The following is a 14,963-nucleotide window of genomic DNA, read 5'->3' on the forward strand; positions in this document are numbered from 1 at the left end:
GCAGCAGGGCCAAAGCTGGGGTCGGGCAGGGAGAAGGGGGGGAGCATGGGCAGCACCCAGCTGTGGGGTGACATGGAACAGGGCCCAGCCCCCTGCTGGTGTCATCGCTGGGGGGACTCGGGATTGCTTTGCCGTGGCTGCAGAGCTCTTTCCCCGAGAAATGGCAGCCGCCAGCATGTCAGGGGAGCCTTCCCAGCACCAGAGCCCAGGGCGAGATGGGATCCGGGGAGCATTCAGAACAAGTGGGAAGCCCCTCCCCAGTGTGAGGTCTCCTGCCGGGGCTGCGCCAGGCCTTGTACGGCCTCCCAGAGCAGCCCACCTCCTTTCTCCCCCGTCTTTGCAGCTCACACCGTGTCCTCGTCCTCGTCAGCCGCCCCAGTCCTGATGAATCACAGCGCACAGGGCCCGGAGACGGCCGTGGGGGGCTCCAATGACTACAGGAAAGTCCCCTCCCATCCCCCCAAGGCAGAAGGTAGCTACTGTTTCTCAGCCTGCCCCACTGCCCCTCCCGCAAACCCAATCTCTTTGCCTCCCCCCACATCCTCTTCCCCCACTGCCTCTCCCTGCTTCTCAGCTCTCTGAGTAACCAATCTTCTCCGCCCCCACAGCCTCCCACATTCTGCCCCTCACCCCCCACCTCTCTGCCCTTCCCCCACTTTCTCCTGCCCCGCACCCCACCTCTCTGTCCCTCCTCCACCTCCCCCTCTCTCTCCCCCTAATTCTCTACCCCTCCTCCACCTTCTCCCCCGCACCCTAACTCTCTGTCCCTCCTCCATCTTCCCCTCCCCTGCACCCGAACTCTCTGCCCCTCCTCCACCCCCTCTCTCCCTCCCCCTAATTCTCTGCCCCTCCTCCACCTTCTCCCCCGCACCCTAACTCTCTGTCCCTCCTCCACCTTCCCCTCCCCTGCACCCTGACTCTCTGCCCCTCCTCCACCTTCTCCCCCGCACCCTAACTCTCTGTCCCTCCTCCACCTTCCCCTCCCCTGCACCCTGACTCTCTGCCCCTCCTCCACCTTCTCCCCCGCACCCTAACTCTCTGTCCCTCCTCCACCTTCCCCTCCCCTGCACCCTGACTCTCTGCCCCTCCTCCACCTTCTCCCCCGCACCCTAGCTTTCTGTGCCTCCTCCATCTTCCCCTCCCCTGCACCCTAACTCTCTGCCCCTCCTCCACCCCCCTCTCTCCCTCCCCCTAATTCTCTGCCCCTCCTCCACCTTCTCCCCCGCACCCTAACTCTCTGCCCCTCCTCCACCTTCCCCTCCCCGGCACCCTAACTCTCTGCCCCTCCTCCACCCCCTCTCCCCCTCCCCCTAATTCTCTGCCCCTCCTCCACCTTCTCCCCCGCACCCTAACTCTCTGTGCCTCCTCACCTTCCCCTCTCCTCACAGCCCTTCCCACACACTATGACCCCCCCTTCTCTACCTTTCTCTCCCCACGCCTTCCCTGCCCACACTGCCTCTTCTCCACAACCTGCCATTTAACCTATCCTGACCCCTCCCCTACATCCCACCTCTCAGCCCTTCCTGGACACTGGCTTCCACCCTGGCTGAGTATCTGGCCAGAGGCCCCTGGTCCTTGTTCCATGGGTGGTTGCTAGTGAGCCAGGAGAGCCAGCTGCTTACACGGCTCCAGCTCCACCCCAGCCACATTCCCGTCTGCTCCATTTCCGCCACTGGCACTGCAGGGCCCCCTGAGCTGCATGGCCCCCGTGGGATCTGGGCATAGCAAGCCCTGGTCCAGGCTCCCTGGTAACCGCTCCCTCCGTGTCCCCCTCGCAGAGCCGCCGGCCGTGCCCGCTCCTGGCTCCGAGGACTCCGATTCCGACTACGAACACTATGATTTCAGCAGCAAGCCGCCTGTGGCGCTTTCCACCTTCTACAGTGAGCAGCCCCCGCGCCCTGCATCACACGGGCGCCTCGCAGCCCAGGGGCTCTGCCTCCCCTTGGGCCTGGCCTCCCTCACGCTGCCCTGTGCCAGCCTGGGCTGCCCAAACACACACACAGCTCTGCCCATGCCCCTCCATCCCACCCCACCGCCACTGCTGTCTTCGCCCTGAGCCCCCTCCCCTCAACTCTGCTAAAGCGCCTCCATCCCCACCCACAGCCACTGCTGGCCCAGCCCTGGGCCCCCTCCCCACAGCTTCACCAGAGCCCCTCATTCCTGACCAAGAGGGGTTGAGGAGAGGGGTGTATGGGGCCTGAGATCAGATGGTTTGGGACGACAGGAGCCACAGGGGTTGGTTGGGGGTCACAGTGCTTGGAAGGAGGGATCACAGGCATTGGTTGGTACCAGGGGGATCCGGGAGTCAGGGGTACAGGTTGCCTGAAGGCAGAGGGATCTAGGGGAATCAGTGAGCGTAGGGATTGGTTGGGGTCAGGGGGTGGCTGGGCTCAGGGGGATCCAGGGCTCAGGGGGTACAGGGATTGGTTGGGCTCAGGGGATCCAGGACTCATGGGGTACAGGGATTTGTTGGGTGCAGGGGAGGGTCCAGGGCTCAGGGGGCACAGGGATTGGTTGGGCTCAGGGAGGATGCAGGGCTCAGGGGGTATGGGATTGGTTGGGCTCAGGGAGGATCCAGGGCTCAGGGGGTATGGGATTGGTTGGGTTCAGGGAGGATCCAGGGCTCAGGGTGTGCAAGGATTGGTTGGGATCAGGGGAGGATCCAGGGCTCAGGGTGTGCAAGGATTGGTTGGGATCAGGGGAGGATCCAGGGCTCAGAGGCTACAGGGATTGGTTGGGCTTGGGGAGGATCCAGGGCTCTGGGGGTACAGGGATTGGTTGGGCTCGGGGGGTACAGGGCTTGGTTGGGCTCAGGTGGGATCCAGGAGTCAGGGGCCGCAGGTTGCCTGGGGCCAAGGGGAGCGGGAGGGGCCAGGTCTGGGAGCAGTGTTAGTGAGGATCTCCCAGCTTACCCTTTGGCCTCTGGTTGCAGATTCGCTTCGGCACCGGCCAGCGGACGAGACCCTCCCCGCAAGCGGCTTCCCCCCAGCACCTAGCCAGGAGATGCTGAGCGAGGCCCCGGAGCCCTGGGGCCTGGCGGAGCAAAGGCCCCATGAGGGTGAGCTGGTGATGCTGACGGGAGGTGATGGAGATGGGCAGCACAGAACCAGAAAAGGGGCCTCAGAACCCCAGCTGGAGCAGGCAGGGGCGATGTTAGAGCTGGGGCCTCTTGGCTTGGCTGCCCTCAGACCTCGTCTGTCTACCCCAGGGGTGCACAGGGAGGGGCGCAGTTCATGCTGGGGATGAAGCAGGCAGGCGGGGCTGTAAACCCACCCTCCATGTCGCTCTGTGTCCCCCGGGGAGGGAGGGACGGACTGGGGCACTGCCTGCTTGGGAAGGCTTGTGCTCATGGAGCCGCTGGCTGCCTCTCTTGCAGGGTCCCCGGCCGAGTTCAGCTCCTCCTCCGAGAACACCTATTACAACAGCAGCACCACCAGGCAGCCAGAGTGGAGCAACTCAGCCCCTCCTCCAGCTGGAAACCTCTTAGCACCACCCCCTCCTGCCCTGGGCAACAGTGGCTCCCAGCTCTCCTTCCAAGGTCAGTGTAATGAGCCCATCCTTGCTGGCTCTGGGGGCCCATGGGAGCCTTTCTCCCCCCCCCCCTCCCCCCCCCCCCCAACAACTTTGGTCTCCCCCCCTTTTTTTTTCTCAACAGAATTTTTTTCCCAGTGTTTTTTTTTGGGGGGGGGTCGGTATTTTTTGTTAAACCTGGCGACCTTACTTGGTCCTAGCTCTGGAAGGAGTGTGAGCTCCATGTTCAGGGAGTCCCAGTCAACATTCCCTCACAAGAGCCTCTGGCTCCTCCTCTGGGCATTGGTGGGAGCAGGCTGTGGGCTCTATTCCCAGCCAGGGAAGGGCCAGGAAGGCTCTGCAATGCCCTGACCTGCGGTGCAGGGAGGGGACTTCTCTGCGGACATCAGGATTGATGGCCTGGTCTGGCTTGTGACAGCTGATGGGAGAGAATTTCCAGCCCTTCCTGCTGGATTCCCAATAGGGATAGTTGCTCCAAGTCCTCTTCCAAGCACCTGGAAGTGCTTCTCACCCACTGCATCAAGAGGGTGAACGTGTCTGGGGTTGTCTCCAGCAGGGGCCACCAGTGCCGACAGCTCCAGCACCTCATCTGGGGAGTGGTATGAGAACTACCACAGCACGGCGCACCAGGAAGCCCAGCCGGCGGACATGTCCTCCAGCCCAGGTGAGGGAAGGGGAGGAGAGTAGAGGAGGGAGTGTGGGGAGGGACCTGCAGACCTACTGGGTGGGGAGCAGGCAGGGCCCTGTGTTCCCAACACTGCTGAGCCCAATGCTGGGTGCTCATGTGAGAGAACGTGATTCAGATCAGCTTGTAGTCGACAGGGAACGAGAATGCAAAAGGGGGCTAGGGAAGGAAATGGACAGAGATCAACACCGAGAGAGAGGAGGGTGGAGGGAGTCGCTGAGGCAGGGGCAGACAGATGGATGCATGGATGGAGGGAGGCAGGGACGGGAGGTGGCTGTGGGAAGGGAGGGATGAAGGATGGGAGTTGATGGGATCCGTTGTTTTAGCCTGGCCAGCTCTCCCTCAGCCGTTGGGGAGCTGTGAGCCTGGGAACGACTCCTCCGAGGACAGCGATTATGATGACATCCAAGGTCTGGCCTACTAGGGCAGGGAATCACTGCAGGTCTGTGCCTCCAGCCCTCCCTCCTGCCTCCGACACAGTGACAACACATCCGTGGGTGACCACTGACCCTCGCACTCCTGCTCGGAAGCTGTTTGAGTAGCCCAGGCTCAGCCAGGAGCAGGGGGAGGGGGAAGGTAGGTCAGCAGGTTGCAGAAGCTGCCCGGAATGGACCAGCATTTCCCAATGCAGCCCCAGAGGCTCTGGAAGGTGCTGCATGCCTCTACCACGGAAACCCTCAGAACCTCACTCAAGAACATCCCCTTCCCAGGAGCCGGTGCCCAGCCAGCCCTGACCTGTCAGGCCCATAAGTGACCTCCCCACAGCAGCTGGAGGATGTCCAGGACTCCATTCTCAGTGCTCAGGACAGAGGCTGGGCTCTGTTCCCAGCCGGGAAAGGTGCTTGGACATACGGTGATGGGAGCAGACCCGAGATCTAGCTGGAGCCTACGGCTGGTAAGCAGGACATTCAATGGCCATGGGGAACAGCCAGAGTGCTGGGGAGCTGGCTTCGGTCCTGGGGATGTAGATTCCCGGCGGCAATCACCAGTCCTGTGATTAGCCTGCAGACAGGAACTGGGATTCTCAGAGTCAGTCCACAGGGGGTAGCTCCTCCACCAGGCCTCCAGCTTCATCCCCAGTGGGCAGAAGCAGCTGGGAGGGAGGGTCTGTTCCATTGGGTTGCATCCCCAGCCTTGCTGCCACCTCGCTGTTGGACTCACCCCCTCCGTGCCTCGGTTTCCCTGTTGGAGATGGGGATTGTGGTGCCCCATGTGAGCCTGCATGAACTGAACGACAATGAGATCCTGAGACAGAAGAGGAGCTGTGAAGAACTGTGGGTGATGGATGGCCATGGAGGATAGCACGTCTCCCCCACTCCCACCCCCAGGCAAGGAGAGCATGGCTGAGGGCTGGTGGCAGTGCCGAGGGATTCAGAGCTGCTGCCCATGCTGTACCCATCTCCCAAGCCTACACTGGAGACAAGTGGCTGCAACCTTCCACTGAGGCTTAAATGGAATTTAAGTGGACTTTTTCCCCTTGGAAAATGTAGATGAAAATGGAGGGAAAAATTATTTAGTTGAGATTTTTCTCTGAGATCTTTCTGGATTTGTATTGAACAGAATTATTCCCCCCCCCCCCCCCCACACACACACACACACTCACGAAACCCCCAAACCTTTCAATGGAACCTCCGGGGGGGAAGGTTTCCCTCAGAGCCCTTTTGGCACCAGAAGAAATGTGGCGACAGAGATTTCCAAGCAGCTCTAGGAGTGAGACTGAGAGGCCTGGGCTGCTCTCACGGGGACCACCGCGCAACCACATTTCCCTACAGACACTTGTTGGTCTCCCCCATGGCCCGGGCAGGTGGCTGCACATTCCAATCCCCCTCCTGCACAGGGGAAAGTGAGGCACGGCCAGATGAAACAACGTGATCAAGGCTACCTGCCGAGCCAGTTTCAGCTCCTAGCCCTGGGTTTGTTCCTCCAGCCCCCTGGGACATTGCTCCTGTGGTTTGCTCAGTGGGCATTTTATTTAGCTATCAATCCCCTGCAGCGTGGACCTGGGACTTTCCCCTGCAGGCCTGGAGCAGGGGGGAGAGGAGAGCTGCAGGAAAGGACACAATAATGAATGTATCTTCCAGAGTCTGGGAGCACAAGCTCTGTGCCCATAGCGGAGCAACGTGCGGCTTCTGCACTCGGCTGCTCCCGCGCGCTCCAAGCGGCAGCCCCACTGCAAGGCATGTTGTGAGATTAAAAGGCTTTGACTAGAGGACTGGTAGGAGACTCTCTTTATTTAAGCTTTTAAGAATGGTAGCTTTGGGGGTCAGTAAAACTCAAGGCCACATGGTGTAAACCGGTGCTTCCCCATTGGAATCAGTGGGGCTGACAATCTGAGTGCCCGCCCCGAGGAGCTGTGAGAGAGAGACCTGATTTGCAGCTAGGCCTCTTGTCAGCCTGTGATACCACAGGGGCCTCACCATGCCCCAGGCCTTCATGCTCCTCCCAAATTTACTCAGGATCACATTTCTAGGCCTGTCACCTTTGCATAGGGGTTCTGTCCGATATTGTACTTGTACGACTCTCGCTTGTAGGACTCAGTCAGTCCAGGGGGCTGTCCACTAGCTGCATGTGTTCAGCTGATGTGTGAGCAGGCCCTGAAGCTCTCCTATTCAGAATGAACTCCAGCAATGTGTGTGTGGGGAGGGGAGGGGGGAACTTTACTTTTTTTTTTCCCCCACCTACAAAATACGCATTTTTCAGGCTCCAAAATGATCCTTGCTGTAATGGAAATAATATTCTCACATCGTTAGGGTTGCCAGGTGTCCGGTTTTGAACCAGACAGTCTGGTATTTGAGGGTTCTGTCCGGGAAACAAACTGAGAAAATACCAGGCATATAAAATGTCTGGTATTTTCTAATTAGGTAAGTTTTATTATTAGGAGTATCAGTACGTAGTTGCGAACTGCCTGGCTGGTAGACATGCTCACGCTGTGTGAGTGGGTCTACCAGCCAGGCAGTATGCGGCTACAGGAAGGTGGGGCCGGGGCGGAGGAAATCCCTGGAGCTGGACTTGCTCATGCTTCGCCAGGACCGTGCACGGGACAGGCAGCACCCTGGGATCTACGTGCGCCCGGGTCAGTCCCGCTCCCCGCCAGCCGATTCTCTCCCCCTGCTTCCCCTCCCTCCCCCCCCTCCCGCGGCCATCCCCGCTTCCCCCGACCCCCTCCCGGCCAGCCCTACTTCCCGCCAGCCAGTGTTATCCCCCCCATCTTCCCCGGCCAGCCCCGCTGCCCCCGACCCTCACCCCACCCTCCGTCAGCCCTGCTTGCGAACGGACGGACTGTTTCCCCCCCACCTCCTCCCAGCCAACCCCAATCCCCTCCCAGCCAGTCCCCCCCCACTTCCCTTCTGAGATCAAGTGTCTCCTGTATTTTTTTTGAAGCCACCTGGTAACCCTACATATCATCTTACCCCCAACAGTTTCCCACTCCCAGAGACTTCAGTTCAAATGCACTGGATTAGAGAAAACAATAAAACTACAATGAGTGACTTTAAGTGAGTAACAAGTAAACGTCAGAAAGACAACTGGTGCCAAACATAATACATGAACCATATGCTTTCAGCATACTGACCAAACTTCTCAGGACCGGTTCAGTGGCTGCTTTCTGTGTCACATCTGGCACCATGAACACAATGGGCAGGAAGGGAGAGAGAGGGGTATCTTGTGGTATTTGTCCCTCCTTTTTATAGTGTCTGGCCTGCTCTTGAAAAACACTTCCAGCTGATAAGAGACAGTCTACAGAGACGGATGTTCCCTGCTGCTTTTCCTCACCTGCTGGAGCATCTTTTATTTCCCTTCTTGCTTGATGACTCTGTTGACTGCTTACATTCAAATTAAGCCGAGCACACTGTTTGAGACCAGTCGGTTTGCCAAACCTCAGTTTGGATCCTGTGTTAAGTGCACCATAGAGTGGAATCCTGTAACTTCACATGTAATGTTGCCACATGCAGTTGACGAGGGCTAAAATGACCAGCAACTTGTGAGTTTTCAAATGATCTCTCACAAGCCATACTTTGTACCAAGGATATTCCAACCAAATGTAGGTAGGGTCTGGGCACAGGGGAACATTCTGTTGTAGCCAGAAACCATCAAGCCAGTAGTAAAAACAGCCAGGCTGGTCAAAAACTGGCCAGGAGGCAACCAGGAGAAAATCATTTTACCGTATCTTTAAGGGTCTACAGTGGGCGGGGCAAGACACCTCTCTCTCCCAGCCAATTGCAATGAACTTTGGGAAGGAGACCTGCATGGATGCTGGCTCTTTCCTTATATAGCAGGGGAGACACTGGCAGGAGAGGGGTGGTGTGCTGGACCTTGCAAACTGGAAGGGCCAGCTGCAGGAGAAGCTGGCTGAGGACCGGCACCAGAACTCAGGGGCTGTGTCTAGACTGGCCAGTTTTTCCGGAAAATTAGACGCTTTTCCGGAAAAACTTGCCAGCTGTCTACACTGGCCGCTTGAATTTCTGCCAGAACACTGACGATCTCATGTAAGATTGTCAGTGTTCTTGCGGAAATACTATTCTGCTCCTGTTCAGGCAAAAGTCCCTTTTGCGCAAAGCTTTTGCACAAAAGGGCCAGTGTAGACAGCTCAGATTTGTTTTCCGCAAAAAAGCCCCGATCGCGAAAATGGTGATCGGGGCTTTTTTGTGGAAAAGCGCGTCTAGATTGGCACGGACGCTTTTCCGCAAAAAGTGCTTTTGCGGAAAAGCGTCCATGCCAATCTAGACGCTCTGTTCCAAAAATGCTTTTAACAGAAAACTTTTCCGTTAAAAGCATTTCTGGAAAATCATGCCAGTCTAGACACAGCCAGGGAGAACCCAGCTCTAGCACAAGGGTTGGAGGGGCTTTGAGCTAAGAACTGCCTGAAGTGCATGAGGAGACGGCTTCAGAGCAGGAGCAGTGGAGCCTGCAGTCTGTGCAAGACTAATAAACAGCAGAAAGGTAAGAGCATGATGCCGATAGTCTATTACCACATTTACATGTCAAAACCGAGACAACGGCCAACAAAACCAACATTCAGCAGGTGGAATTCTGGGTAAGATGATCAATATGCAAATGAAGCTGGGCAGGGCTGGATTTTCCCTCCTCACCCCCATAGAGGAAGGAAGCAGTGAGATGCTTGCAAACATTCACACTCTGATTTCCTGGGGGCTGGCCTTTTGTTTGCTTGGCCAAAGGTTATTTCTGGGAAAATTGGTGTGCGGGTGTTAAATTATCTGACAGGGAGGGAGGGAGATGTCACTTTTCCCGAGATGCTCCTACTAGAAAAATAAAAACATGATTTAGTCCAGCTTCAAACTTGGCTTGCTTTAGAGGTCTCACCGGAGAAAGGAAAACAATCCAAGTTAGGAGGAAATCAGCCGCTTTCAAGTTCTGAGGATGCTAGAGGCATTTTCATAGCTCCCAAGGCCAGAAAAGACCTTTGTGGTCATCTAGACCAGTTTCTCAACCTTTTTTTTTATAAAGTACCTCGTTAAAAAAAATTATACATCCCCCCCAGTACCTACAGTTTTCAGACACACACAATTTTTTTCTACCATTGCAACACATTTATTTAATCAATTCACTCGTAGCCGGGTGGGTGATGAAATTTTTGGGTGTAAAAAGTACAAAAATAATAAAGCGCTGTAAAATTTAAATATTCAGTGTTCTCCAGATTTCAGATGTGTTGGCGTACCCCACAGACTTCTCTCAAGTACCCCAAAGGGTACTCGTACCACTGGCTGGGAAACACGGATCTAGACTAACCTTTTGGATAACATAGGCCATAGGACATCCCCAAAGTGATCTCTAGGGCAGATCTGTTAGAAAAAGTGCCACCTTGATTTAAAAGTTGTCAGGGATGGAGACTCCACCCCCCCACTACCGGGGCTATATTGTTCCAGTGGTTAATTTCTGTACATCATATTGCTAGCCTGAATGCGTTCAGCTGTAGCTCCCAGCCATAGGATCCTGCTAGACTGAAGAGGCCATTATTAAATATTAGTTCCCCGTGGAAATCATTGTAGACTGTAATCAAGTCATTACCTTACCTCTTTGTTAAGCTAATGAAGCTAATTGACTCAAGGAGCTCAATCACTATGGGGCGAGCTTTCTAATTCCTTAATCCACCTCACGGCTTGTCCCTGCAGCCTCTCCAAGGGTGCGTCTACACTAGCTCATTAGTTCGAGCTAGGTAGGGTAATGAGGGCAAGCAGAATTGCAAATGAAGCCCAAGATTTAAATATCCCGGGCTTCATTTGCATGTTCCTGGGCGCCGCCATTTTTAAAGCCCCCTTAGTCCGAACTCCGTGCCCGTGGCTACATGCGGCACGGAGTAGGTAGTTCGAATTAAAGATCCTACCCTTACTCCTCATTCCAAGATGTAACCCAGCTTAACAATATCCGTCCTGAGCGGTTGGCACCAGAACTGCTCCCATTATTCTAGCAGCAGCTTCCCAGTGTCAAACGAGGAGGTGAAATAACCTCTCTCCTTCCTACTGGACAGTTTTGGTTTATGGAGGCACCATTTTCTAAAGCCATTCAGAATGCTGTGAGCCATATCCCTCAGTGCTGATCAAGGCAAGGCGAAGAAGCCAGAAACCTGCCTTAAAGAAGGAGCTAGGAAATTCCTGCAGTGTATGGGAAGCCCCAGATGGCAAACCATCAGCCATGTCAGCTCTTCCCCACTTGCTACCCATGTCAGAGATACAGAGTGGTATTGATAGGGATGGGAGGGAGTGGGGCCAGTAGTCTCTGTAGAGTACTGTTTTTACTGGTGTCATTTAGAGCAGCCCTTAGGCTGCTCTAAATTACACAAGTGGCTTAAACAGCCCCTGCCAGCATCTGGTCCCCAGGTCACTGAAGCAGAAAGATGGCTCTGAGCCACCTTTCTCCTCCCCGAGTAGTGCTGCCCATAGCTCAGCCATCACCAGAGAGCTGGTCTAGAATGTGGACAGCAAAGGTTGCCCGAGTTAAGGATACCATGGTTAAGGACAGAGCTGTTGCTCAATTTATTTGGCAGGACTCAGGTTGTCCCCACGCATCTACCGCTGCTGTCTGCTTATACTCTTTTACCTGCTTTTCTTTTTCCTCAAATTTCATCCCTCCCATCCCATGGAAGCAAAATGGCAAAATGAGTGTTAAATAGCGAGGGACCAAGACCGGGCCTGATTCAACAAACAAGGAGGCCTTGCCAACAGACAGATCCATTTCTAGCCATTCTCTGTATTACATGAAAAGTGTAGGTGCCATACTCCAAGGGAAAGCACGGGCCAGGGGACCGCAGAGTCACCTTTACCAGCGGTGATGGAATGCGCACTTTTTTACCTTGTCTCTGTCCCCATCCATGTAGACTCACAACCCCCCGCCCCCAACCCCCCGTCATTATGCAACTGTCACAGGATGCGGTTTCCCCTTTCACTGTCGCCCTGCTCTCTCCCTGCCAGCCGGCCAGCCTGTGTAATAGCTGCGCTGCCATGCAGCAGCTGGCTTGAGTCTCTGTCTGACTGGCGGGAATAAGGAGGACCAGACTCTCATGTCGACCAGCGGACAGATCATTGCAGCTCCTCCCAGGTCCCATCTAAGTTGCATGGGCTGTTGAGTCCTCTCATTTCTTCCTGGGACCTGTGTGAATGGAGGGCACTCAACGCTTTGAAGAGTTAATCCCCCATTGGCATTGCTCTGGCTCTGCCATGACTAACCCTGCCTGGGTTGCGGGGGCGGGCAGCTCCTAAAGGATCTTGCTACCCATTTGTGGCATTGCCAACTCAAGGATTCATCTCAATGGGCTTTGGATCAGGGCGTCTCAGAAGCCGCATAGCTGGAAATTCCCTCTGCTGTTCCTGCCATCTACAGGCCACGTTGAGAACAACATTCGTTCAGGCCGGGCCAGGGCTGGCATGTTCACCTTCGCCTCCCATCGCTGCAGCCCTGCGAGGTGAGAGTGCTCTGCTCCCTCCCTCACTGCCAGCGCTGTAACCCCCTGGTGTTTCTCTCTGCCCCAAGTGAGGTGGAAAGCCATGGCGGGGAAACAGCCAGCAGCTGGCAACACTAGCTTCGGCAAAGGGGTTGCACGGATAGTAGAAGAAGCTGTGAGAAATATGCCTGAGTCTTCTGCTTATAGCTATGCAATTTAAAAGCCATCCTTGCCGAGAAGTAGCAGTTGGATCTCATTCTTTTGCTGCTTTTATTAACTGGGGAAGAAAGCAGAATGCAGTGCACTGCAGCCTGTCACAATACACTTTAACATCAGCCAGTGCACTGCATCATAATGGGCTACAATGAAAAGCACTGTGGTAGTGCTAGGCCCAGGATACATTGCACAGTAATGTGTTCTATTGTACTACCTTCTAATATTCTAATCCAGGGCAGGTTTTCCCATACACACCATCAAATGCACTGAACTACAAGACACTGTCCTGTAATACAGGATCTAGTGCAGAAAACTGCATTTCCAGATGGCTACGGTTACATGGCAAAGAGATGCCAACATTAAGGTTGAGAATGTAACCTTAATTCTGCCCCTCAGTGCATCTCCCACATTAGAACATGGTCTGTATTTCCAGGATAATAGACATGGGTATGTCTACACTACCCCGCTAGTTCGAACTAGCGGGGTAATGTAGGCATACCGCACTTGCAAATGAAGCCCGGGATTTGAATTTCCCGGGCTTCATTTGCATAAGCGGGGAGCCGCCATTTTTAAAACCCCGCTGGTTCGAACCCCGTGCAGCGCGGCTACACGGGGCTCGAACTAGGTAGTTTGGACTAGGATTCCTATTCCAAACTACCGGTACACCTCGTTCCACGCTGCACGGGGTTCGAACCAGCGGGGTTTTAAAAATGGCGGCTCCCCGCTTATGCAAATGAAGCCCGGGAAATTCAAATCCCAGGCTTCATTTGCAAGTGCGGTATGCCTACATTACCCTCCTAGTTCGAACTAGGAGAGTAGTGTAGACATACCTCTTTTTCTCAGATTGTGTGGGGTGATCCTAATCTCGAGAACTCCTAACCTCGAGAACTCCTAACCTAGGCCGTATGATGAAAAATGGACAAGGATCACCAACCCAGTTCTGTGTTATCCTGAGTGAAGCAGTCCTGGGTGTTTCATGTCCTGTGCACTGCACGATAGCAGGAGAGAACTCATTGTCTCTAAACTAAAGAGATTCTTTATTAAGAGAACTACTTCCAGAAATGTGGCGACTGCAGCTAGCCTTCCAGCCATGTGCGGGTAGAGCAACTTCCTGGTGTCTCTTCCAAATTCTTCCCTCCTGCAACTTGTGCTTCTCCTGCCAAAAGGTTCCCTACAGGTTGACACCGTGCAACTGTGGAGTTACATAGCTTCTAAGGCCGGTTGTGAATACTTAGTCTGACCTCCTGAATAACACACACCTTCCTCAAAATAACCCCTAGAGCAGATCTTTTAAACACACATCCCATTTTGATTTAAAAATTGTCAGTGATGGAGAAGCGACCATGACCCTTGGTGAATTGTTCCAGTGGCTAATTGCACCCACTTGAATGTTCAATCCTTTATCACCATCTGAATTTGTCTAGGTTCAGCTGGAAGACATTGGATCATGTTATACCTTTCTCTGCTTCTCTTCTGTTAAGGGGAATGGATATCACTTGCTGCTCCCTTTATAAGCATATACGCTAAGATCACTTGACACCAGTGAGAGATGACATCTACTGTACAGGATTGATGAGGGGTTAGAATGGAAACTGTTGTGCCACCTTAACTAGGGCGGGTGGCACACAATGCTCCATGCACTGCTGTATTTACCTCAAGGCGGTGCATGCTAATGCAATACATGGTAGCCACGTGCAATATAGCCAAGCATCATGCACTGCATTAGAATCAATGGCCTGTTTGCTCGCTGTCCAGGATTTTCCACCAGCCCCACCCCCGTGACATCTGAGTACACGATACGACACCACCCGGCAGGGCACATCCCAACACAGTAGGTCAGGGGAACTGTTTCCATTGGAAACCTAAGCTCTGATACACATCTCCCCTCTCCATGCCCTCCGCTCTTTTATCAGCTCCATCTGTGGGTTTCCATTTCCCTCCCCTGTGATACCATCCCCTGTTGTGTGTGCAGGGAGAGGGGTTCGTTTCCTCCTGCTTAGACCCTGCTCCCCATCAAGCTGTTTTGAAGTCCTGATGCTCACTGGGGTTGCTCTGCAGACCCAGGTTTGGGGGGGGCATTGGGGTGGGAGAGGGAGACCTACCTTGATGGGACTAGTTCAAACCAGCCTCAGTGGAAAATTCACTCTTTGCCACATCCTTCAGCTGTTTACCAAATCGGAGAGGGTCTGGCAGCCCCAGAACAAAAGAGGTTTTGCCCTACACCGCAAAGCTAGAGGAAGCACCAAAATAGCAACAAAGCTGAAGCAGCTTGTAGTGAAGAAAGAAAGAAAGAAAGAAAGAAAGAAAGAAAGAAAGAAAGAAAGAAAGAAAGAAAGAAAGAAAGAAAGAAAGAAAGAAAGAAAGAAAGAAAGAAAGAAAGAAAGAAAGAAAGAAGGGGTGTAGGGGATGAAAAAGTAGGATGCATTCCATTTCTTTAACATTGTTCACTGATACCTTTTCTCTAACTTATCTATTTAAATGTTCACTCTTGCAGGAAATTATGGGGGGATTATGCAATAATTAATGACAGTAGATGTTGAGATTCAAAAAGCTAAAGGTATTTACAGTTAAGCAATTCATGCAAAACAAATTAACTAGATTAAAAAGGTCACAATTACTTTCAGTATTGAACTATAA

At 54.0% G+C, this 14,963-nt stretch overlaps 1 protein-coding gene across 4 annotated transcripts in view; it reads left to right on the plus strand.

Annotated features, from left to right (window-relative positions):
* Nucleotides 1-7,372, plus strand: part of CD6 (CD6 molecule) — a 33,746-nt gene extending 26,374 nt beyond the window's left edge. The window contains exons 8-13 of one of the 4 annotated variants that reach the window (XM_075928401.1): nucleotides 344-472; nucleotides 1,779-1,880; nucleotides 2,933-3,058; nucleotides 3,377-3,538; nucleotides 4,088-4,195; nucleotides 4,543-7,372. In XM_075928401.1, the coding sequence (XP_075784516.1) occupies nucleotides 344-472; nucleotides 1,779-1,880; nucleotides 2,933-3,058; nucleotides 3,377-3,538; nucleotides 4,088-4,195; nucleotides 4,543-4,640 (725 nt within the window). In that variant the 3' untranslated portion in view covers nucleotides 4,641-7,372. Of the gene's footprint in view, nucleotides 1-343; nucleotides 473-1,778; nucleotides 1,881-2,932; nucleotides 3,059-3,376; nucleotides 3,539-4,084; nucleotides 4,196-4,542 lie in introns of all 4 variants that reach the window. The other 3 variants (XM_075928400.1, XM_075928403.1, XM_075928402.1) reach the window with 3 other exon arrangements.
* Nucleotides 7,373-14,963: the final 7,591 nt, after the last annotated feature.

This window comes from Pelodiscus sinensis, chromosome 4 (assembly GCF_049634645.1).
Source record: "Pelodiscus sinensis isolate JC-2024 chromosome 4, ASM4963464v1, whole genome shotgun sequence".
NCBI classification, from domain to species: domain Eukaryota; kingdom Metazoa; phylum Chordata; order Testudines; family Trionychidae; genus Pelodiscus; species Pelodiscus sinensis.